Source organism: Chelonia mydas, chromosome 2 (genome assembly GCF_015237465.2).
Source record: "Chelonia mydas isolate rCheMyd1 chromosome 2, rCheMyd1.pri.v2, whole genome shotgun sequence".
NCBI lineage: Eukaryota > Metazoa > Chordata > Testudines > Cheloniidae > Chelonia > Chelonia mydas.
In genome coordinates, this window is record NC_057850.1 from 182,628,859 (window position 1) to 182,651,809 (window position 22,951).

Genomic DNA, 22,951 nt, shown 5'->3' on the forward strand with positions numbered 1-22,951 from the left:
CAGGGGAACAAGCCTTGTGGATAGGGAGGAAGCAGCTAATTCAGTCTGCCTCTCTTTTGACCTTTTCCCATCAACATTTATCATTATGTGATTGAAACATTTTGTAAACTTTCCCACAATTGAGTTCACAATTAGGGTAAGCTTATAGGCCAGGGGTGGGCAAACTACGGCCCGCGGGCCAGATCTGGCCCGTCAGGGCTTTGGATCCGGCCCGCGGGATTGTCACCCCTGTGGTGCCATGAGCCCCGCACCGCTCCCTGAAGCGGCTGGCACCCACCCCCGCAGCTCACATTGGTCGCGGTTCCCTGTTCCTGGCCAATGAGAGCTTTGAGGGAGGTACCCACAGGCAAGGGCAACACACAGAGCCCTCTGTCCACCCCTCCCCCAGGAGCCGCAGGGATGTGGTGCCGGCTGCTTCCGGGAGCAGCGTGGGGCCAGGGCAGGCAGGGAGCCTGTCTTTGCCTGGCGCCACTCCAGGTAAGCAGCACCAGGCCAGAGTCTGCACCCCAAACCTCTCCTGCATCCTGCACCTCAACCCCCTGCCCTGAGCCCCCTGCCGCACCCCTAACCCCCTGCCTTGAGCCCCCATCGCACCCCTCCTGCACCCCAACCCCCTGCCCTGAGCCCCCTCATGCATCCCTTCCACTGAGCCCCTTTCTACACACCACACCCCCTCCCACACCCCACACTCCCTCTCACACCCCTGCCCCAGCCCTACATTCACGGCCCTGCATACCATTTCCCCACCCAGATATGACTCTCGGGCCAAAAGGTTTGTCCACCCCTGTTATAGGCCCAGTTAGTTCAGCACACCCATGTTTTTCCTTCTTTATATACGGGAGTAGAATCAGAACAAGATTCAGAATGTTAGTTGGTTTGGGGATTTATTTTTTATAGCTGCCTTTGTTAGATAACACCTTTAGTTTTTAGCTGTGTGTAAGGCCCAAGGCAGCTAGGGATCTTCTTGCATGGATACCCATAAACTGACCTTTGTTTTGGAATTAGGAAAGTGAAGGCTCATGCTATTCTCTGATCTTTTTTAAAAATAGATACTCTTTAGCTGGTACTCACCATAAACTGCGCTTGCTGAGATAATGAGACACTGTCTGCAAGCAACCCCATAACAGAGTATCCAGTAAAGACATTAATCATTAAGGTCATGCTGTTCTAAAAAGTCTCTTTCTTGTCTTTTTTTTTCACCCCTCTTCTCACTGGTGTCTTTTGTCCCATTCTTCTTTAACAGGCTGTATTGTTAACCATTTGGAACTTACGGTAATTTTCTCTCTTTTTTTTTTTTTTTAATCATGAAGGGCAGAGGTAATTAAATATTAGTCTTAAACATTTCTGCAGAAAGTCAAGGAACCGTCCAGTATAGTCTGGTGACTACAGATACTAGACTTCTGTATTCTTTTGCCAGCTCTGATGCTAATTTTGTGTGTTACCTTCATTTCCACCCTTGTAAAGTGGAAATAATACCTCCTTTGTGGAGATGATATGGGCATACTGTTTGTGAAATGCTTTGAGTCCTTGAATAAAGGCTGCTTTAGAAATGAAAAGTATCTATTTTCTTTTACCCCCATCCAGTTCAGCAAATGCCACTCCTGAATTTGAAGGCCGGGGAGGAGAAGAGCTTGCCACAGAGATAGTAAATACGCTCTACAGAATATTTAGCAGTGAGAGCACCATAGACGTGAAATCCCTTTGTATTAATCCCAGAGAGCACTGCTGGGTTCTCTATGTTGATGTTTTGGTAAGTGAAGCAAAGAAGAGGTAATTTAAGTTCAAGGGAGTCTTCAAGGTACTGAGCTACAGAACATTAAAAAAAATAATTCAGTAATATTTTTAAAATATGTACACAGTTTAAATATCATTGCATGTCCATGCCTCATTGTAATGCTGTGTGGGGTGGGGGAAGAGAGGAAAGAAGGGTGGCTAACATAACCACTCACACCATATATCTCTTGACGCTGTATTATTGCTGGTGGATCCTTGGAACAGAACAAAAGCTTTATATCGAAGTGATGGGGCTTCTCCCTCCTCCCCCCTAGAAGGTTTAGATTTTATTATTGAAGTGTGTGTAGAGAGCATGAATACTTGATCTCTTTCTAGAATGGAAGCTAAATTTTGTCCATGTTCTGAAGTTAACCTAATGAGTTGCTAAATCAAAATAATGTGCTTAAAGTTTTCAGAGGGAGAGACAGCAAGACTTGAATACAGGTCTGGGAGCCAGGAACTCCTGAGCTCTGTTCTCAACTCTGACACTTATTTGTCTAAGACACAGAGTCAGTATTTCCCTATTTTGTAAAATGGGTAACAACTGATAACTTCTTCCAACAGATGGATTAGTTCGTGTTTGTAAAGTGCTTTGAAGATATAAAGCTCAGTGATAAGTACAGTTGCCAAAGTCAAATTTAGGTCTGTGTTAACAAGAACATTCAGAATGCAGACACATCTAAATAAAAGATGTATGAAAATACAAATTCATTGTTCTTTTTTAAAAAAAGGCATTAGTCTAATTATATAGGATGTGCCTACTGTGACTAACTGTACAGAACAATCAGATGTGTACTGATGCAGTTGGTTACAGCCAGCTTATCAGAACCTAAAATAATTTAATTGAAAATGAAGGGCTGTTTTTGAAGAGTAGCACTGGGAACTTCAATTATTTGGTAAACATGAACAAAGCTACAGATTATTAGACAATATGCATCAGTAAATCACTTTTAAAATCTCATGTGTCTCTTATTGCACAATATTTCGAACTTCTTGTTTGAATTGTTCATGATACTGCCAAGTTTACCTTAGCAGTAATTCTGTAAACCTCCATGGGTGAGCAGATGATGTTAATGATGGGCATTTTGATTCTTCTTTCTTAGTCAAATTTAAATTGATTCCCACACTTACTTCTGTACAGCTTTAGTTATCTTAGATTGTTAAATATATCAGTATCTCAAAGCCCCTTATGTTATATACCTTGTTGATTCACATACTTTCTTACATGGTCAGGTTTATGCTTTTTGCCCAACGGAAAATTTTATTAGTAAGTCTAATGGAAATGTGTTCAGGACTAGGATTTGTGCTGCATAGAGTGCAAAGGTAGAACTCAGATGATAAGATTTATTGTATTTAAATCTATTGTTTCTTTTGGGGCTGGGCGGTGTGTACCATTGAAGAACTACTTACTCCTGGGGAATTCTGCACCACTGCGCACTTGCAGAGTTCATGTCCTCCGCAGATTTCTTTGCTTCCCCGTGGAAAAATGACTTTCTGACGGGGAAGCAAAGGGAAGCCACAAGAACAGTCATACACCCCTGGGCACATCGTTTTGGGCGCCTGTAGCAGCCAGCAGAGAGGTAAATCACTGCAGGAAGCTGGGGGTGAGTGGTGAGGCTGGGGATGCCCCAGATGGTGTCTCCTACCCTGCGCCAGGCTCAGCTGCTAGTCCCAAGTGGGCTGGGGCGGAGAGGACGGGACTTCTTTTCCTTCCCTTGCAAGGAGCAGCCAGGTCTGGGTCAGATCCACCCCCAGAAAATTCCCCTGGCTGCAGGAAGCTCCATCCCCTCAGACTTTGTGCCCCCATCGCTCCTCAGCCATGGAGGAGGGGACACTGTATGGGGAACTGTTACCCTGTCTGCTCAACCCCCATACAAGTGGGACCCCAACACCACCATACCCTCACCCGCCCTGCACCCAGAACCTCCCACCCCACCAAGCCTCACCTCCTGCACCTGGAGCCTCCCACACCCTAACCACAACCCCTCTGCATCTGGATCTGCTCCCACCCCACCCCCAGATGAGGCCCATGCACCCAAACCCCCACCCCAACTAGTCCCACTCTCCTGCACTTGGACCACCGCAACAAGCCCCCGCACCCAGACCCCCACCCCACTGAGCCACAACCAGCTACACCTGGACCCCCCTACAGAGTGTCTTTGCCCCTGTGCATCCGGATTCTCCCTCCCCACACTAAGCCACCCACACCCAGATTGCCCCACATAGAACCCTCTCACCCTGCACCTGGATCCCCCCCACACTAAGCCCCTCCACACTTGGATCCTGCCAGGCTGAGCCTGCCTGCCCACACCTGGTGTACCTGCATGGAGGGGCAGGGCTCCATCATGTTTCTGGGGCAGGCCCAGCCCTTGCACTGTGTCAGGATTGGGTGCAGCCTCAACACTGAGTCCGTATCTGGGGAGGGGCTACAGGATCTCCCACCTCTGCAGCCAGTGGACTGTGCTCCCCACTGCCATGCTGGAGCCTCCACATTTATTTATTGTCCAAATTTGCAGAATTTTAAAATATTGTGCATAGAATTTTTATTTTTTTGTGTGCAGAATCCCTCAGGAGTGACTACTGGTATTGCTACAACAAGCATCATTAATGTACGGATCTTTTCAAATCTCAGTGTTTAAATTTACCAAGATATTTGTGCCATTTCCTATTATAACTATAGGGAATACCATAAGGTAGAGTAACGATGTTACAATGCAGTAAGAGTCCAATATTTATAGGTATTTCTGCCACGCTCTCTGTGAGAGTGCTCACTGTACTACATTTTAACGTTATACTAATGGCACATTACGGTGGAATTATCTGTAATGTCCACACTAATATCAAGTGGACTTTTCTGTTTTTGAAAGTGTAATGATGAGCAAATTAATGAGAGAACCCTTTTTACTGCATTTTCCGCTAGATGCATAAGAATAGCTCCTTTTCATGTTAGTGGGAGTGGCACGGTAAGTTGAGGGGAGAATAAACCTCATTAAATTTCTGTCAGAAGTTTTTAAAAAACCTGCATTCTTGGATATGCAATAGAGTGCATAGAATATATTTGTTACTAAAATAGCTTGTTCTGAAAGATATCTGATTTCAGTGGGTTCTTGCGCCATTTCTTATTGCCATCTATATAACCATGCACAATTCCACAGAAGTATCTGAGTTTCAGCTCTTATTTGAGGGTAAGGTTTGACCAGTATATGCAACTTCAGGAGAAAAGGGAGAAGCGATTTCTTTAACAGATGGTGTTGATGTGAAGTCACTCATCTAAAAAGAAAGATACTTTCTTTGTTAATGGCCTGTATTTTATCTCCAGGATAGTCGAGACTTGTCTTAATTGGTTGCACAGTCACACTTTTAACGTTCAGTAGACTGAACCAAAAGGAGTTAATTAGACTACAAATTTGTATGCAGAACCCACCCAGGGGCTCTCAGCTAATGCTCTGGTTATATGATAGTGGTCTCAAGAAATGATCATTCTACTTTTTTTAGATGCAAAAAATTCCATTACCCCTAGAGCAGCACAGTGAGTTCAGAAACACCCTAAGCCATGGATCTGCAGTCTTTTCACACCTACAGTTTCCTTTTGTTGCTGATGTTAAAGACTGGCTTTTAGGAGGCTTTTGTCACGATTGCCACATTTATAATCCTCTTCACACAAATTGCCCCAGCAGTCTGTCGTACTGGATGGGGAGAATGAGCGTGCGGTTTTTCCACCTCCTTAACAGCACAGCATACACATGGGAAGGCTACATTAGGCTCTAGTAAAATCTTAGCCATTTCCTGTTGAGCATCTGTAGAAGGGGTTTTTCTGTCACTACTGACTTGGAGACTTTTTCTCAAGGAGGATTAGGGCTGGGCCAGGCTTAGCATTTTATTTAACCACTCTTGAGTTTATTGTGGTTTGCAGAGGAATGGGTAGCTTTTTTTTCTTCCCACAACTCAACTGAACAGATTGAACAAACAAACAGTCACCATGTAGGAATGTTCGTTTAAAAGATACTGTTTTGAAAAAGTTGTACCATGGGTAGCACAATGGGTCCCTGGCCTGTAGGAGCTACTGTATTACAAATAATAAAAGTTTATATTGGAGGTCTGAACATAACCTTAATTACAGTACAGACACATCTTGTCTTTTTTTTAATTATTATAGAGTGGTTTTATTGCATTTATCCAGTAAAATCCAATAACTACTGAAAATGGCAGGCTAATTTCTGTGTATCCAGCAATTGTTGCGTAGCAGTAATTTGGTCACCCTGTGTCTTTTAACTTTTGCTTTCACCTTTTGTCAGTTTCACCTTTCGGTCAACAGTCTGTCTTGGTACAAGTAATCAGTCTGAAATGTAACCCTTAGTTAATTTAGAGTTCATTTTCTCGTAGGCTTTTTAGTTTTCTATGCTGATTACATTGGCCATACTTCAGAACTGTACACTGTGAAACTTAATCCACTATCTTCACATGAGCCGAGTAGATTGGTGCATCCATGCATCTCCTGTTGAGATAGGGGCAAGTGCTTTCGTTGGGTAGATTTTTAAAAGAAGAAGAATTACATAGGTTAAGAATGAAAGCCATAACTCTCTTATTCTGAGTTTTTATTTTTAAGTATTGCCATAACTACAGCTGGCTGAAACTTCCTGAATTTCACATTTGACAAAAAATTATTTTCAACAACTTATACCCCTTCAATTTTCACTGAAAGTTTTAGAGTTTTTCAAGTAGCTGTAGTGGTAACGAATGCTCTTCTAAAAATAATCCTTACCACTGCATTTTTGTGATCACTATGCTGTGCACTGTGCTGCGTATATTTGATGGTTTTAAAATTGCATTTGAAAGCATTCACTTCAAAGTGCAATTCTGGAAAGAAACTGATCTAGTATAGTTGGCTGTGACTTCATAGGTAGCATTGAGTATAATTAAATATAGAAAGTTTTTTAGTGTTTCAGTGTCACAACAATTTAGGGAATATTTTGATTTTCTTATAATAGTTTATGGGTTTTGTGTTTTTACCCCAGTTATTGGAATGTGGTGGCAACCTCTTCGATGCAATCTCTATTGCAGTGAAGGCAGCTCTCTTTAATACAAGGTAAGGCACAGTTCTTAATTTTCGTGGGAGGATAAATACTTTCTGAGCACTTTTTTAAAGCTTAAACATTAAAACAAAAATTAAGGGATTGGCTGTCTAGGTCAACTTGCATCCAGATACAAAACTGAACATTTACATCCAGCTGAAATGAATTAGTGATTTCGGTCCAGTTTCTGTTGGGCAAGCGTCCTCCTTCATGACAAGGATGCTTATTAGCAAAGAGTTGAAAGATTGAATGAGCGTGGTAGGTGTTACCTTGTCACCCCTTTAAACATGGCCAACTTCAGAAAAAGCTTATTTTTTGGCAGCAGTGTATAATTATAAAGACCTTCATGTCCTAATTTCCAGACAGGCTGAAGCCCATGGAGGCTGCAGGTGCTTGGCACCTCTGAAAATCACTTCCTCTGTCAATAGGGCTGTCAGGCTGTCACCAGCTCTAAATTCCTGTATAAAAAAAATTGAGTTTTTTCTTTTGCATTAAACAACATGAATCCTGGTTCATAGTTTCTTCACAGAACTGTTGACTGAGAGAAGGAAAGTGTCGGTGAGTGCCAGAGTTCAGCAAACCTTTGCGCAAGTGCGATGTCATTAACAAAACCATCAATTTTGCTTTGCTACCTACTCTGCGTGATGGAAGGCAGGGAGTCTGGAGCAGAGGCACTTTGCATGCCATTTCTTCATCTGCCTGCTAGCGATAGCTAAATTTGGCGACATGGATTCGCACTTACAGGAGTAAGTTAGCCAATACTTCAGCTGAATGGGTAGGTTCTACGTACAACCAGATGAAGAAAGTCCCCAATAGGCAAATGTTACATTTCTAGTTTGTCAATAAACCTTTGCAGCAAATTCTTTCCAACAAGAGTGTGATGAGTGATCTTGTGAACAAAAGTTGCCAAATGTTGCATAGTGAGACTCCAGAATAGCTTTCCCAAAGTTAAAGTTTGTTGCAGGCGCAAGAGGTCTGAAGGTGATCTCAAACTGTTCTACAGCAGTGTACTGAACCTCCATTGGCTTCAGTAGTTACTCCTGAGTTACGCCAGAGTGAAATCCGATTGCAGCTCTATGGTTGAAAAGCATCATACAAGGAAAAAAGCATGGTTTTGAAGACGTATATCAGGTTGTTAAAATCTGTTTGTTCAGACATGAAGAAAGTCTCTTGAGATTGAGAGAGACAAGATGGGTGAGGTAATATCTTTTATTGGGCCAACTTCTATTGTCGAGAGAGACCAGCTTTCAAGCTTACGCAGAGCTCTTCTTTAGATCTGGAGAGCATATTCAGAGTGTCACAGCTAAATATAAGGTGGAACAGGTTGTTTAGCATAAGTAGTTACCTTGATTAGTCCCTTGAAATGTGTTAAGGTGGCCTGTTAATACCCCTCTAGTCCTGGTGGGGGAGAGAGGTTGAGACAATAACTCTGCTATACTTCATTCCTGTTGGTATTTTACTGAACGATCTCCTGTTTTAATCATCTCCATGGTGGCTTTTTTAAAGGAGTAAAGTGTTCCTGTAATGTGGAATCCATTAAAAGTTATATTCTCACACATTGGGAAGCTGCCAAAGACTTGCGAACTTGCTAAGGGTGAAAAAATGTTGCAAAACGATTTTATGGGAAAGCTGCCTGGATGCTGTTAGTCTAAATTCTAAGTTTAGTTTGTAACAGCTGCTGTTCCATGGTTCTTTTTTAGATCACTTGTTTGTGCTTTATGTACAAGATATCTGGGCTTTTTGAAATGTAGTTTAAACAGAAGTCCTATTTTGAAGGATACTGTATATAAAGAAAATACAAAAACTAAAACAGAACAGCATTGGGTTAGGAAAAACTTATTGCAAGCTAACACTGGAGGACATGATTCGTGCTGTGCTTGCTTTAATAGTTCTTTCAAAAACAGTGCCTTTTAAACTAGATATCTTTCATCTAGCATTTGAGTTAGCTTCATGGCACTTATAAGAGTGAGAGACTAATGGCTTGAGTTTGGACTAGTGTGGGCAAACACTGTCTAAGCTTCTCCAAAGCCACTGCCAGTACCTTCTTTCAGTTTTGACCTACAAGATTCTTGCTTATTTCACTTTAGCACAACTGGCATGAACTGGGAAGAGCTATTGTTGTGAGGAACGTGAAGAATCCACCAAACTTACTTTTATTTGTGAACTAAGAACTTAAGCTCTGTCCTTCAGAGGTGAAAGGCACTAATCCACTATGCAATCTAGTCATTCTTTCCTTCCCCTTTTCTTAGTTCCAGATATTTACTACTTTACAGATTACTTTGAAGTTTCCTACAACAGCTACTAGCCCACCAGAAAAATATCACTTCAATCACGTTGGTCTATTTAAAAACTAACTTCAGTATTTTTATCAATGCCAGACAATTCAAATCTAACTGTCCTGAACTTGTCTCTCATAGCTATATTACTTTTCCTTCATAGTAATTTTGTGACCAAATTTCCATTATAAACCTGTTTTCAAAGGTGTTTATATCAGACCAGCTCTTGCTTGAAACCTGGAATCCAAATTAGTGTGTTCTGGCTGCCATTGTTTTTGAAGCATTTAGTTCTCAAATGCCTATCTGAGCCTTGTAGAGCCATAATTTTATCCTTAAAACCAAGCTTGTATAGCTTCCATCATAGCTATGGGCAATCCTTTCTTTAGGCTTCAAGGAATCCAAGATGGTGACCTAATATGATGGCATATTTAATTAATAAATATTGCATTGTTTAGACAGCTTTAAATGACTCACCGAATACTAATTGAATAGTATTCCTTCAGTTCTAGTACTAAGTAGGTATCTAAAGGCACTTAGGGCACATTCAGCTGTAGTAGAAATCTGTATTTTAGTGGAGCTGTATATACGCCAGGGCTGAATTTGCCCCATTGTATATCCACTGTTGTGTTTTGGAACACAAACCTCTGTATGTTGGGGCCTGGAACAACATTCCTCAAGTTATTGCATAAATGTACAAATACAGTGCTGTGGTTTAGCATATTAAACTATTATGGCATATGCATAATTGTAACACTGGCAAAAGCTAGATAGATTGTGACTTTAGGCACTTGTAACTGAAAATAGTCACTATATCAACATTAGATGTCACTCTGCCCCTTACCCAATAACAAGGTAGTGATGGACTCCAACCCCCCCCCCCCCCCCCCCCCCCCCCCCCCCCCCGGGGCACCAGTAGAGACCACTTGCAGATGTAAAGCTAGTTTTGCAGGTGGCAGTTCTAGACCTCCTGCACTGAATTGAGAGCATTGCTGGTGTGCAACTGGGTACTCTTGTGCTGGCTTTGCAGTTGCTGCACTGATGAACCTTCTGCAGGTTTTAACACTATTGTGGGACCTCAACAAATAAGTAGAGTGCACAAAAATAGAATGATTAGATTTACAATTTGCTTAGTCTGGGTTCTGGAGAGAGGGCTTTTCACAAGAGATGGGGAATCTGATGCTTTCCAGGAATGCCCTTGATCCTGCAAAAATCTATTTCTACTTCTTGCTTATTTACCAAGGTAGCTGTGATCACCTCCCCACTTCTTTCGTGCTACTAATATTCTTCTCTGTCTGCCCAGCTCATGCTGTCCCCTCTTGTCTTAGTAGATGTTTGTTCTTGTCCATGACTTCATCTCCTCTTGCCTTGAGTAATGCAACTCCTTCCTCTAGCGACTTTCCAAATACTAGCTCTTGCAACTGCAGCATATGGAGATGCGTTACTACTTGCTGCCTTCTGTGTACGTTGCTTTCCACTTCCTATGCAATTCAGAACAGGGGTTAAAGATTGCTTTCTATGGACTTGATTTTAGCCTTCTTCTAGTCTCTCTGCTTGTCTAGCACACTGCTCTGATTCTATCCCTCCAAACAACCTTGTTGCTGTTGGCTCAAGAGCCTTCTCCTTTATAACATGTCATCTTGTATCAGCCTATGTGTAACCAGCTAACTGTCTTGCCCTCTCAGTTGTAAATAAAGTGTTGTTAATTTTCAGCTGAAAATATCTTATATAACACTACAGAGTGCTTTAGATGCAGTTATGTAAGACTATACAAAATAGATGCATTCTGTTTATTTTAAAAGATTTTTGTTTTGGTTGGTCAGTATTATGCAGGGAATATGCCTCTTCTCTCTGCAGATGTTTAAGCTGTTACGAAGCACTTGCCCTTAGGACTCAATATGAACTGCAACTAAAATAGTTTCCAGGGATTAAAAAAACAAAACAAAATACTTTGCTCCTGTAAGGAAAAAATGTTCATTAAAGCTGTCCAGATATTTTACTTTAAAAGATGGTACAGAATGCAGAGAGTCTAATTTGTAACACACACGACGCTGTGCTGTAAAAGTATTAATATAAACAAATATTGCTGTTAGATGTCATCCAGTTACCAAAGCTAATTTTTCAGAGATGCACTGAGGTGTGTTATATCTTCAAGGAAAGTGCACAGACATGGGAGATCTGTTTTCTTTTTACTGGCCTACAAAGTAAGAGCTTTCATGCTATATTCATCCCTGAGGGGAAGCAGCCGTCTTACACCAATGGATTCCATCAGAATTGCACCAGGGCTGAACATGGCCTTCACGTTATGGGCAGGAAAAATAAAGCAAATGATTATTTGGAAACTGTTCCAACTGATCTTTTATTCATTACCATAAGAATGTTATGTTCATCTTTTTTTTAAATTTCCATGGAATTTATACATACTGTGCATATAATATGGCCAACTATGTCCTATAAGTCTGACAAATTTTAAAATATAGAGACTTATCCTTCACATTCACATTTTAAGTAATATGTGAAATTGAAGATCTCAGGCATTACTTCGTCTGTTGAACAAAGGGTTTGGGAAAAGTATATATAATCCTTCTTTGTTAAAGTGTAAAATCTGTTCTGGATGAAGATGTCTGAAGAATTCATTTCTTTCTCTTGATTAGACTCCTCCTAAGTGGGGAATGTGTCCTAAAACATTCACCTATACAAGGTTATCCCATCCTATATACTTCTCCGAACTTGTGCCTCTTGATTTTCATTGCTGTGGCTGATAGGAATAATGGAATTGATCAAGAATGTGAGGGGGTAATTTCCGTTTGGCAGATGTCTAGCACAGGGACTGAAAAATTGACTGCATGCTTCTTGACACTAGTTGAAGGCCTAAACCTGCGAGCCAGAGGTAGACGTGAAATTTGAAGGTTGAGAGTCAAACTAGCACCTTTGTGAGAGGTCCAGCCCCCTGACATCCCAGTTTTTATGGAGGATGCTGGCATTTCTACTGAAGCTTCTCTTGGGACCCTGCTTGATGGCTCTGTTTTTCATATCTACCTCTACTAGCTGCCAGGAGGCCCTACTGTAGAAGGGGGAGAATCTCTCAACTGGTGAGGAAAGCATTCTGCCACTCTAGCCTTCCCCCAGTAGTTAGTCTCCTTCCTCCTTGAATAACATTAGTGCTTATGTCTGCTTCTGGTCATAGCTTTTCCCAGCATTAGCAGCAACACAAAATTGGCACGAGTTTCACTGCCACCCACAGGATTATGGATTGTAGCACTGAAACAAGATCAGAGCTTTGTTAGCTTAACTCTGTTCCTGCTTGTTTAAACTATACGCAGAAGCAGCAGAACCCGAGAAGTTGCCATCCGCAGACCCTAGATGACATCATTGCATCACTTGACAGTTGCTTCATAGCGTAGTTGTGTAACTGTAACAACGAGAAGCTTTAGTATTTAAATTAACCTAATTCTGAAGAAATGGATTTTTGTAAGGACTCATTCTTGCCATGTAAGCACTGGTTTCTCCCCTGAGCCCTGACAATGTATAGTTGATCACTTACTTGCTGGTATGTTTAAACAAAAAAAGCATTTTATCATTAACTGATGTGACTATGGAGATCAGAAGCATTCTTTAGAATTAAGGCTAAAATCCTTCAGGACTAAAAATGGGCATGTTTGTTTTTGGTGTTTTTTAGTAGTCTTTCATCTGCATTCCCTTTCTTTAAAAAGAAGCATGGAAAAGTTATCTTTACAACGCTTAACAGCTTTATTTTCTCTAGGAATGGGGCAGGCCTACATAACAGATTGGAGAGTGGTAAAGTAATATCCAGTAAGTTTTGCATATGCTTCTGTTTCAATAGGATACCCAAAGTGCGTGTTTTGGAGGATGAAGAAGGATCAAAGGAGATTGAGCTCTCTGATGACCCTTATGACTGTATTCGACTTAATGTGGATAATGTACCCTGTATCATCACATTAAGCAAAGTAAGCCTGTAGAAGTTTGTAAATTATTTAGCTTGTGACTCTTCTATAGACTTTGGCTACAGGAATTGACCTGGCACTATGGGTTGGGAGAAACCATCTTTTCTTTAATGACCAGAGCCATGAGATACCCCCATACTAAAAATAAGTTCTTGGCTTCCATCCTTGAATTTATTTTTTGACTTGGGAGGCGGGAAAGGAAATCTTTGTGAAAAGAATGTTCCATCTCCCTCTCAAGTTGTGTGTCTTGGTGGAGTGGAAATCTTCAGTAGCTAATCCTGCTGTATTCTTGAGCTGGAACAATTAACTATCCATCCGTCAGCTGCTTGCTCATAGTGAAGTGGACACTAGCACTGGTTTCTCTAATATGCTAACATAATATCTGTTAGCCATTTAAAATGTTGCAAACCTATTTGGTGAGCCACTGAAGAAACAGAAACTTTGTTGATGGAGCTCACCTCAGGCCCACCAACACCCTGTGAGACAGGTAAGCGTTATTGCTAGGGCCCTACCAAATTCACAGTCCATTTTGGTCAATTTCACAGTCATAGGATTTTTAACAGAGTAAATTTCATGATTTCAGCTACTTAAATCTGAAATTTCACAGTGTTGTGCCTCTAAGGGTCCTGACCCAAAAAGGAGTTGTGGGAGGGTTGTAAGGTTATTGTTGGGGGGGGTTGTGGTACTGCTGCCCTTACTTCCGCGCTGCTGCCGGCAGCGGCCCTGCCTTCAGAGCTGGCCAGCGGCAGCTTCTGGTCGGGAGCCCAGCTTTGAAGGCAGAGCGGGGCCCTCAATCAGCAGCCACCACTCTCCAGCCACCCAGCTCAGAAGGCAGGAGAGCAGAATTAAGGGTGGACTTGGTCTGGTATTGCCACCCTTCCTTCTGCGCTGCTGCTGGTGGCAGTGCTCCTTCAGAGCTGGGCACCAGGTCAACAGCCACTGCGTTCTGGCCACCCAGCTGTGAAGGCAGCGCAGAAGTAAGCATGGCAATACCACGATCCCCCTAAAATAACCTTTCAACCCCCCTGCAACTCCCTTTTGGGTCAGGACCCCCAATTTGAGAATCGCTGGTCTCCCAGTGAACTCTGTATAATGTAGCGTAAAAGCACACAACACCAGATTTCACGGTGGGAGATCAGATTTCGCGGTCTGTGACCCATTTTTCATGGCTGTGAATTTGGTAGGGCCCTAATTATTGCCATCATTTTTCAAATAGAGGGACTAAGGCACAGAGAAGCTAAGTGACCTACACACAGCAGGGACTCAGAGCAGGAAGCAGAACTCCTTGTTCATAGCTGTCAAGTCTACTCTCCCTCTCAGTATCACTATTTTCTTAAATTCTGTAAAGTCAGTTGCATTCTGTGTGTGTGTTGGATATCCCACTTGCATCACTTTGTTTTCTAACAGTGAATTATCTGCCCATCTCTTCAACCTTTCCAGCTACACAGCAATTGCCATAGTGTCAACTGTCCTTCTTGGCTTGGTCATGAGACAGCTTGCATGCTCTCATGCAAATTATTCTGTTTTCTGAGTGTTACATAAATAATAATAAAAGCTGTCACTGAGTCAGAGACTGAATCTCACCTCTCCTGAGCCTCAGGCATGGGTAACTTTTGTGGATAAAATTCCACAGTTGGGGTGAAAAGTTGATCCTTTTTAAAAAATGTGTATAAAATTTTAAAGGAGCTTCTCACTATTGCCAGGTGTTTGGGATGTTAAACTAAGTTCCATGTGGATGAATTAAGAGTCAGAATGTAGGTAAAGTGGCCAAAGGTGCATATTTATCCTATGTACATAGTATGTTTATAAGCATGCACACACAGTAACGTTGCACTGTCAGCAGTTACAGTGCCCTATATCAAGGGTTTATATTTAATGACTGACACATCTGCAGTGATTTAGCACATGAGCAAAACCAATGACCAGACAATATTTTTATTTCTTAGGATTGTAGCATACAGATAAACTGACAGGTTAGTGGTTTGGTGGCATTACCTCCAATACTCTTAATTCCATCACCCAGTAAGGAGCTTTTTCATAATTAGCTGGACACACAGTTTTTAAAAATCCAAAAGTAAAATATGTCCTTGGTTCTGCAGATTGGTTGTAGGCATGTGGTTGATGCTACCCTTCAGGAAGAAGCTTGTTCTTTGGCCAGCCTGCTCCTTTCTGTGACCAGCAGAGGTACCTTCACGTGTATGAAGAAATTGGGGAACGGTAGTCTTGATCCAGAGAGTATCTTTGAGATGATGGAGGTAAGAAGTGCTGACTCGCAACTTCTGCACACAAAATGGAGGGGTGGATCTTGCGCATATGAAAAATTGCAGTGTGGGCATAATTAAAGGGATACTGAAAACTTACTTAGGTGCAAAAAGTGACTTGTGGAAGGTCCCAGACAGCTTCCAAGGAATCTGAAATACCTATGGGAATGAATTTCGCTTATGCGGACCGTTTGCAATGTCCCCTCGGACACTGCGATAATCTGGGTTTTCTTTTATATAGTAGTGCCATACTAGCAAAACTTCTTCAAAGTCAAGGTGACTAACATTATTTACAAATCCCTTCTGACCTTAAAGTCTATGATTCATAAAGAACATGTTTCAAGTCTGATAATTTCTCTTTGAAACTCAAAGGAAAACAAAACTTCTTTAACATACGGCAGTTACCACAGAACAGAACTGGAACTTGTGAACTGGTACTTCACATATTCTTTAATTTTCATAGCTTGTTTTTCATGTTTTTAAATTAACTTATTTAGCTAGTAATCGTTACAATCATAGGACTTTACTTTTCACATTTTGTTTTAATATCTTTGTATCTGTCCTTTTAACTGATGTGATCTTCTTCCCTTTCTATAAAAATATTTATAAAGAAATACTGTGGTAGCTGGCTGCAGTTCAAGTTGACTTGGGAATTTCACTTTAAATCCTTCTTTAGGCCTCTCTCAGAAGCTTCCCTTTGGTGTGAAATTTCTCATGCCCAGACTTTCTCATGCCCAGTATATACAAATGAAATTTCTCATGCCCAGTATATACAAATGAAATTTCTCATGCCCAGTATATACAAATGAATTTTGTACACAAGCTTTGTCTATTTCCTTTGCACTTTAATTCAAAATTGGCTTTGTTTCTGAAAACCTTCACATTTGGCATAAACATGGCCCTAGTGAGAAATAGAGCTAGGTCAGAAATGGTTTCCCCATCATGTGAAAATTTGAGATTTCAAAAACCTTTCCCCTTTTGCGTTGGGATGAAACATACCTTTTTAGAAGCATTGATGAGAAAGCAGAGGGACGCCAGCTCCAGAATTAATAGCTCGGTGGCTAGGGCACGCGGCTGGTATGTAAGAGACTCGGGTTCAAGTCTGTGCTCTGAATCAGGTAGAGCAGAGACTTGAACCTGGGTTTTCCACATCGAGGCGAGTGGTTTAACCACAAGGCTTTTAACTATTATTGGGGTTCTCTCTCCCAGTTACATGCTGGACCTGAAACTATTGTCAAAACTAGTATGTTCCTGCAAAACGTTTATTTTGACAAATAGGCATTTTCCAGCAAAACAATGTTTTTGTCAAATTCCTCACCAGCTGTAGTGAGGAATGCAGAAGTTGGAGCCAGGTGTAAAAGCAACCGGTTAAAGTGGAAATGACATGCTAAGCACTCATGACACTTCACTTCACTTTCTCTTGATGCAATTTAAAGCCTGGGTGTTAATCTTGGCTCGACCATTGAGCTCCTGTTTGCTCTGGAAAAAGTAATTTCACCTCTGTGCCTTAGTGTACCCATTTGTAAAATGAAAATAGTAATTTCTAGCCTGCCTCACAGGTGTGCTCTCAGGATCTGTGTTGGTACAGAGCTTTGAACATTTAAAGGTGTATGCTCCAAGGGTCAGATACTATACTTCAAAGGTATTTAGCACCTAATGATGGAGATAGGAGCCTAATGGGATTTTCAAAAACACATAAGCAGGTGAAGCACCTAAGTCCCATTGGAAAAAAGGCAATTAGGCACCTAACTTACTTAGGGCCAGATTTACAAAAGCTCCTAAATGTTACTGTACAAACAAGTATTGACTCCTGTGACAACTTAAGAGTTAAAACTTAACTCAGTAGCCCACTATGCTATGTTGCCCCTCACCTGTTTTAAAGAAATCTCTCCTCCTTAAGTGGTGATGCATTTCACTGAAATAAACAAGACAAGGCTTTGAGGGGAAGCAAAGAATTCTTTCTTTGGCTGGGGGTCTGACTGGTCCTGTTCCCAACACGGCAGCCTGTTTGGGGAACGGATGGAACGAACAAAGCCAAAAGCACAGGGTCTGTGAAATGGAACAGTTTCAGAACTATTGCTTGACACACTTATATCCTCCAGTGGATTGACTCCAGCCCAGAAAACATTCAGCTTTATCAGCCTTGGGGTGAACAGACATTCCAGCCAGCACATCGCTTTTAGGAAAGCAGCATGACTGCTCAGCTTTGGAAAGGTGCCAAAGCTACACCTCTTACTGGATTAAAGTCCTCTGTGAGGGAGTCAGGCAGAAATAACTGAGATGACCGTGGGCGAAAGACAGGACCTGTACACCAAGCAAGGGTAAAGGAGCCTTGTGTTGGAGATAGCTGGGCTAGACATCTGGTGTGGGAGTGGAGCAGAATACTTCATCCTACCCCCTGGGGCTGCAGCGTTACCCCAGCCCATTGATTGTAACAACTTCTGCACCTTCCCTACATGAGGAGTTTTGGTCAGTGGATCCACATAGTCCTATACCACCCCATCTCTCCCAAGCTTGCCCCAAATGCTCTTCCTGAGGCTACAGAACATTACTGCATGAGGAGGCGCTGCGGGAGTTGTAGTATCCTTCTCAATAGCCTGGCTCCTTGATCAGAGCATCTGCTTCATTTTATGGTTTCATGCCCCCATGTAGAGCTTGGTCTTGCCCCAATTAAATGGTAGGTAGTTTTATGGGTCTCTAGTTATAAAATTGAGGAGCAGTTTTCTTCAGACAACTTGGCCGTAGTTTCTATTCAATACCCACAGCTTGAGCTGCCCATTGACCTTTTAAGGACAGTGAGCTGGGTTCCTCTCTGCTCAGGGAATCTTATGGTTCCATGATCCTGTGCCAGCCAGGCCTAGGGGAAGTTCTGATCTACACCACTGCCATAAGATACCTAAGAGATCTTTGCCAGCAGAGGGTGGGTGCAGGCTCTCCTCCCATGTGTGTTTTCTTTCAGTATGTCCCTATACTAGAGATATCGGGGAGGAAGCTGGTGCAGGAGTTGCTTCTACTGTGTTTATGCCATTGGAGAGTTCCCTGCTGCAAAGAAAATTTTCTCCTGGCCATTTACAGACCAAATCTAGCCCCTGTGAGGCTCCTGCCTGGGGCAAGCTCATACTAGGGAATCTGGCCCACTGAGTTTTTGATGAATTGGCGCACTTGCCCCTGGTTTGAACAATTTTGCTTTGGAGGGTTTTTTCCAAAACTTTTGATCAAGTTAAAAGTCCCACACATGCTGTTTGTCTTAGTTCAGCTATGCCCTTTACAACAGCTGGTGTATATTACTCATTAAGGGAAAAAATAGTTGACAGAAGGGGAAGTGTTCCACATAAATTCTGTTCCTGTTAGTTGGATGCCTCAGCTTTGTCTTGCCTTCTTTGCATTACAGACAGGAAAACGGGTAGGCAAAACATTGCACGCTTCCCTACAGAAGATCTTAGACAAAGAAGAGAGTCTGGGGACAACACGACAGAAGGTTGGATTCCTAGGATGATGAGTTTCATCAATGCAGATATAAATTTTCAAGTTATTTTTCAAAGCATGATCTTGTCAGTTTGTATGTGAAATAAAGGATATTTTTGGTTTTAATGTTGTCATGTGTCCTAACCATGTTGAAGAGGTTTTTAAAATGCAGTTAGCATAGCCTGAGGAAACTTAACTAAGTCTTAAATGAAAATAAATTAATTTGAAATGCTTCAGACTGACTTCTGAATTGTACCCAGGAATTGCACTAATCTAACAGTCAATACAGCTACCTTGCGTGGACACTTCTAAATTAGTTTGTGTGGCCAAAAAAAAATTTCCATCTCTACAAAACAAGAGCAGTTGCACACTGGAAATCAGCATTTGGCTGTAGAAGTTGCTTTATTCACTATGCAGATAACACAAATTGAAGTAATTGGGGATTATCTAATCAAAGAACGTTTGATTTCATGAGTTAGTTTGAACTGGACATCTAGCTCCGTGCTTATGAACAATAGCTGAAACATAAATTCCTAATTTGCATTTAAGACCAAAGTTAGTTTATCCTTTAGAGTCCTATTTCCCCCCTTTTCTAATGTGAAGAGAAGTGTCAAATTTAGCTTCCAGCTCTGACTGGCTTTTCTCCTTTCTGCACCCCTTGCCAAAGCTCCAAATGTGAAATTGAGGTGTGAAGTGGGAGTTTAACTGCTGCTCCCCCCTGAATAGCTGGTCAGACCGCCAGTCTCAGTTAACACTGCACCAGGCAGCACCAGTTGATGCAACGGTATAACTCCTGAAGAAGCAATGCTAGTCCCTCCTTGTATGGAACTATTTCCAAACCATTGTTTCCCTTCTGTGAACTTTTTCCAGTCCCACTGTACAGGTATCTTGTTGAGAAGAGGTACCTAGAGCTGGACACAATATTCAAGGTGTGGGTGCACCATGGATTTATATAGTGACATGATATTTTTCTATCCTGTTCCTAACATAGTGTTAACCTTTTTTGACTGCCGCTGCATCTTGAGCAGAAGATTTGGCCTCATGTTCAAAAGTTCTCTGAAGATTGTTTTTGGGTGGTAACAGCTAATTTAGAATCCCTCACCATATATGTGTAGCTGGGATTTTTTTTTCCAGTGTGCATTACTTAGCACATAATATCCAAATTTCATCTGCCATTTTGTTGTCCATTCTCTCCCAGTTTTGAGAGATCACTTTAACTCTGTATAGTGTGAAAACTTTGCATTTTACTCTTCACTTGACATCTAACATTCCTCGCCCCTACGTGATGATCTCAGAAAGCAGAATCTGCTCTAAAGTAGGTTTTGTAGGAAGTTAAGACATCAGTTCATAAGTTTTGATTTCACTCCTTAGCTGAAGTTCTCAAAACTCAGATGCATATAGGAGAGTAGATGCAGGATAAAATTGTATAGGACAACGTCAACCTTTAAGTCAGAGTAGTTTGGACAATGTATGTGCAGCTTCTGTTAGACATAGCTAAAAGAATGATGTGCTGCATTCAACAGAGAGGAGGAAGAGAAAGCTGGAGGGAAAAGTTTAAATAAATAATTTGAAGAAGCTGAATATTTCAGCCAAAAGCTTACAGCTGTTTGGAATGATCCTTTTGCATAAACATTGAGGTCGCTGTCCTCCAGAAAGAAATTAACATGCTTTGGGGCATGTCATCCAAGTTGTTTTTTTTCCAGTTTCCATTATTTAAGCTTCCTAACATTTTTAGTGTAACATCTCAGAATTAAGAACTGAAAGAGAGGTTTCTTTCAGGGGAGGTGGGCTGTAGGTTCTTTTGCAGACCACCATGTTAAATTAGAAATCATATCTGTTATCTAAGTGATTAGGGGGGAAAAAAAAAAGTACTTTCAAGTCTCCATGAATCCTTTACAGTATATCTGTGTTTCCCACCCCCCGCCTCCCCATTGTTGGATAAGAGTTCATCTCAAAATAAATATAAATGCAGCCCTAGCACACATGCTGCCTCTTTAGTCCACTGAAATTCAGCTGTAAGAGAAGTTCTGGGGATGGTAAAAATTGAGGCCCCCCCCCCCCAATGGGCTGAAGAACACAGGTTCAGCATAACATTCAGGCTTTCAATACCTGATAGCAGGAGATTATGATAAGAAAAGTGACTCCTGACAACACAAGAACAATGTTTCATCTCATTGCTCTGCCTTATACTACAAATTATGACACATGATTAATGAAGTCCATCGACAGAACAATTCAGTTGCAGGTTTATTTTGTGCAAAGATTTATTTGACGTGAGTAGCAGCTATGGCATATTCCTTAGCCTGCAAGCTATAATATTCTATAGGTGGTAGGGAGGAAAATACAAGGGGTGGGGAAACAGTTAGTTCATGTTTGTATTGCATAATAGGTTTCAAAAACAAAAGCCCCATGCTATACACACGACAGCAAGCATCTAAATCTAGCTGCAAACTTTCAAGCGACCAGCATGACAGCAGCAATTGGTCTAACTGGCCCATTATGCTATTGATTAATAGTGAGGTACCAAAAGTTGCCCACAGGTATTTTCAGAGTGAATTTTGTAATCTGGCGGTGATAGTCTGCAGTTATGTAGCATCTCAACGTGCTTTACAGGCACTAAGGGATCAATGCAGCAGGTCACTTGTGTACAAGGCTCCACAGTTGTCAGGTCCTTGCATCTTCGATCAGTATGTACTGGAGAAGAGAATAAAGTTTCCATACATGGTACTGTTCAGAATCTTAGCAACAGAAACTTTAGGCACCCATCTGTGGAAAAATTCTAAAAGTTAGATACCTAAATCCAAGTTTACTTCAATGGGAATGACAGGAGCTCAGCACTTTTGACCATCAGGCCACTTATTAAGGTACCTTTTTAAACAAAAATCCCCACACCTCCTCCCAAATGTCGGTGCCCAAGTTTGAAATAGTATTAAAAATAGAGGCCAAGATAGTATTTTGAGGTGCTGCTCTGATAAAGGCGTTGCTTTTGTGAGTAAGGGGGTAGGATTAGATGACCTCCTGAGGTCCCTTCCAACACTGATATTCTATGATTCAATCACACCCCACACAGAATAATTGTTCATTCACATTCATTGGAGGCAGTGCATCAGTGACACATCCTTACCTACAAAAATAAGGGGTGGAAGTGCCTACTGCTAAAAGCATTACAAACAGCTGCCAATTGTCCTTGCTGCCCTTGGAGATTTGCTGGTACAAAGTCATATCCCAAATGGACCACCAAATTTCTTACTTACCGGGGAGAGCCAGAAAGACATATTTAGCCTATGTCACCCCCAATGGATGCAACTTCTTCCTGCAGATCTTCATGGCACTCTTGTCCTCACACACCCTGCAGAGATTTGACTCTCCTGCCAACTTCAGTTTTTGAGGCATGTATTTAACAAAAACAAAACACCACCCTAACCCAACTAGCACTCATTTTCTTCATACAAACTCCAGTTGCCATGTGGGTTGATGGAAAGTTCAATCTGTTGCTGTGCAGATATTGCCACGTTTTCATTGACAGGAATCCAGTAGCACTAAAAGGAAACATCTGTGGAGCAGGAGAGCTTAGTGTTTGTTCCAGAAAGTTTTAATTGCCGTTGCTCAGAGTGTAGATGGTTCATAAGCTGCATATTAGAACAGAGGATTCTAATAGCACCTGATAGGTTGGGCCAAAAATAAATGAATAAAATAAAAACAAAACAATCTCTCTCCTCGTAACGTAAATAGCTGACCCTTGTTTTTCTGCTGCTGTCTATCCGATCTAATGTCCATCTCCAAGCATAGTGTTGGGGCTTGTCTACACAGCATACCACGTAGGGTTGCCAGTTTTGTTTGGATGTAGTCCTGGAGGTTTCATCACATGACATAATTAAAGATTAATCTTTAATTCCTGGAGACTCCAGGACAATCGTGGAGGGTTGGCAACCCTAATACTACTGCACACTCAAGAGGTCATTTCTAAAGCATGTTGATGTGCTTGACACCACCTGGCCAGTGTGGACCCTGCTGGAGCACACTAAAAATTCCCTAGTGCTCATTAACATAGTGCTATTTGCAGTAGGGAACTTTTAGTGCATGCCAGCAAGCTCTACATGTGCCAGTTAGCATCCAGCATGTTGGTGTGCTTTAGAAATCCC

The 22,951-nt window shown here is 41.7% G+C and overlaps 1 protein-coding gene and 1 long non-coding RNA gene across 3 annotated transcripts in view; one reads left to right on the plus strand and one right to left on the minus strand.

The window, feature by feature from the left end:
• The window catches only part of EXOSC7 (exosome component 7), a 31,600-nt gene extending 12,665 nt beyond the window's left edge, over window positions 1–18,935 (plus strand). The window contains exons 4-8 of the mRNA XM_037890239.2: window positions 1,585–1,750; window positions 6,789–6,859; window positions 12,963–13,086; window positions 15,183–15,338; window positions 18,736–18,935. Of these exons, the coding sequence (XP_037746167.1) occupies window positions 1,585–1,750; window positions 6,789–6,859; window positions 12,963–13,086; window positions 15,183–15,338; window positions 18,736–18,840 (622 nt within the window). The 3' untranslated portion in view covers window positions 18,841–18,935. The remainder of the gene's footprint in view (window positions 1–1,584; window positions 1,751–6,788; window positions 6,860–12,962; window positions 13,087–15,182; window positions 15,339–18,735) is intronic.
• Window positions 18,908–22,951, minus strand: part of LOC114020500 — a 43,902-nt gene continuing 39,858 nt past the window's right edge. Inside the window, exon 3 of one of the 2 annotated variants that reach the window (XR_003565332.3) lies at window positions 18,908–21,575. This is a non-coding gene — a long non-coding RNA (uncharacterized LOC114020500). The remainder of the gene's footprint in view (window positions 21,576–22,951) is intronic. The other variant, XR_006288911.1, reaches the window with a different exon arrangement.